At 51.7% G+C, this 1303-nt stretch overlaps 1 protein-coding gene across 1 annotated transcript in view; it reads right to left on the bottom strand.

The window, feature by feature from the left end:
* Window positions 1-1303, bottom strand: part of DZIP1L (DAZ interacting zinc finger protein 1 like) — a 12383-nt gene that overhangs the window by 9401 nt on the left and 1679 nt on the right. The window contains 1 exon segment of the mRNA XM_035900052.1: window positions 779-863. Coding sequence (XP_035755945.1) covers window positions 779-863 — 85 coding nt within the window.

Raw genomic sequence — 1303 nt, 5'->3', positions numbered from 1 at the left:
TGCAGGTGTTCAGGGTGGAGCAGCAGGCAGCTGAGCTGCAGGAAAAACCGTGACAAATGTGGCCATGTGACCTCTGATTATTTTTATTTATCTTTTATTTTCATTTACTTGGAAAGATTAGCGGCTCGTGAGGCAGGGTGGCTTTGCACTGGGCTTGCTCTCCCAAGCAGGCAAAGCTTGGATGTTTCAGGCTGCACTGGGGAAGGTGCCTCCGGAGCAAAGCTCAGCCTGTTGCATTGCATCAGCCCTGGGCTGGAGCTCCAACCAGCAAGAGCGGCTTTTTTATCTGCCAAGTTCAAGTGCTGGGTGCAGGAGAAGCTGTAATGAGGCTCCGTGGATCCCACACAGCACATGGCACCTGCAAAATGCTGCAAAGGAACATCAATTCCTTGCAAAAAAAAATAAAAAAAGGCGGGGGGGGGGGGGGGAATGGGGAAGATGAATGGCTCTCCTACTCTAGCAAAACACTCTCCTAAACTTCCCAGTGTAGCTCCATCCCCATGGTCCCATGCAATCTTTGGGTGGAGAAGATCCTTAGGGAACCTGAGGTGCAGACATGAGCTTCCAGTGCTCGTGCAACCTTGTATTTGGCCACGTGTCCCAGCTGTGTTTGAGGGAGAGGCAGCAAGCAGAAATCAGTCAGTAAATATTCACAGAAACGCCAAAGAAGAAATAAGATATAAGAAGTTTTCTTTAACCTCCCATGGTCACTCTCTGCTTTCCAGCATCTGCATCCAATGGGGGAAAACCTGGGAAAGTGAAGGGAGAAATTGCTCACCTGCCTCGGTGGCCTCCGCATGCTGGTGCCACACATGGGCTTGCAAGAAGGAGCTGCTCATGAAGGCTTTATCGCAGAGGTGGCACTGGAGAGGGGGGAAAAGTCAGCAGAGGGGCTGGGACCTGCAGAAAGGGGCACTCCCGTGTCCCCTGCCTGGCAGAGGAAGCTTTGCTGCTTTAAAGCAAAAGGGGAGACATCAGGAGCCATGGCTGTCATGTTGGAGGGCATGAGGACTTTCTTCTGTCTGAAGCCAAAGAAAAGCCCCGTTGGGGTCAGGAGAAGGCAGAAGCCAAGATGGTGCAGGGAAACTGCTCAGGGGGGAAAAAAAAATAAATAAAAATGCTACTTTCCCCACCAGAGCGGTGCAATAAGGTGGCCAAAGCAGCAGTGAGGTCCCAGTTATAGCAGGGTCTGGCTCTGGAGGGAGGGAGAGCTGCACTCGTGGGGATGACTGGGCTGTAAGAACCTACAGCACCTGGTCTGGGTGGCTTTTACTCTCCAGGAATAAACGAGTGGGTTGTTTTA

This window comes from Egretta garzetta, unplaced genomic scaffold (assembly GCF_000687185.1).
Source record: "Egretta garzetta isolate BGI_Z169 unplaced genomic scaffold, ASM68718v1 scaffold448, whole genome shotgun sequence".
Lineage (NCBI taxonomy): Eukaryota > Metazoa > Chordata > Aves > Pelecaniformes > Ardeidae > Egretta > Egretta garzetta.
Note: the sequence above shows the minus strand (reverse complement) of the source record. Positions and strands in the feature narration are given on the sequence as shown.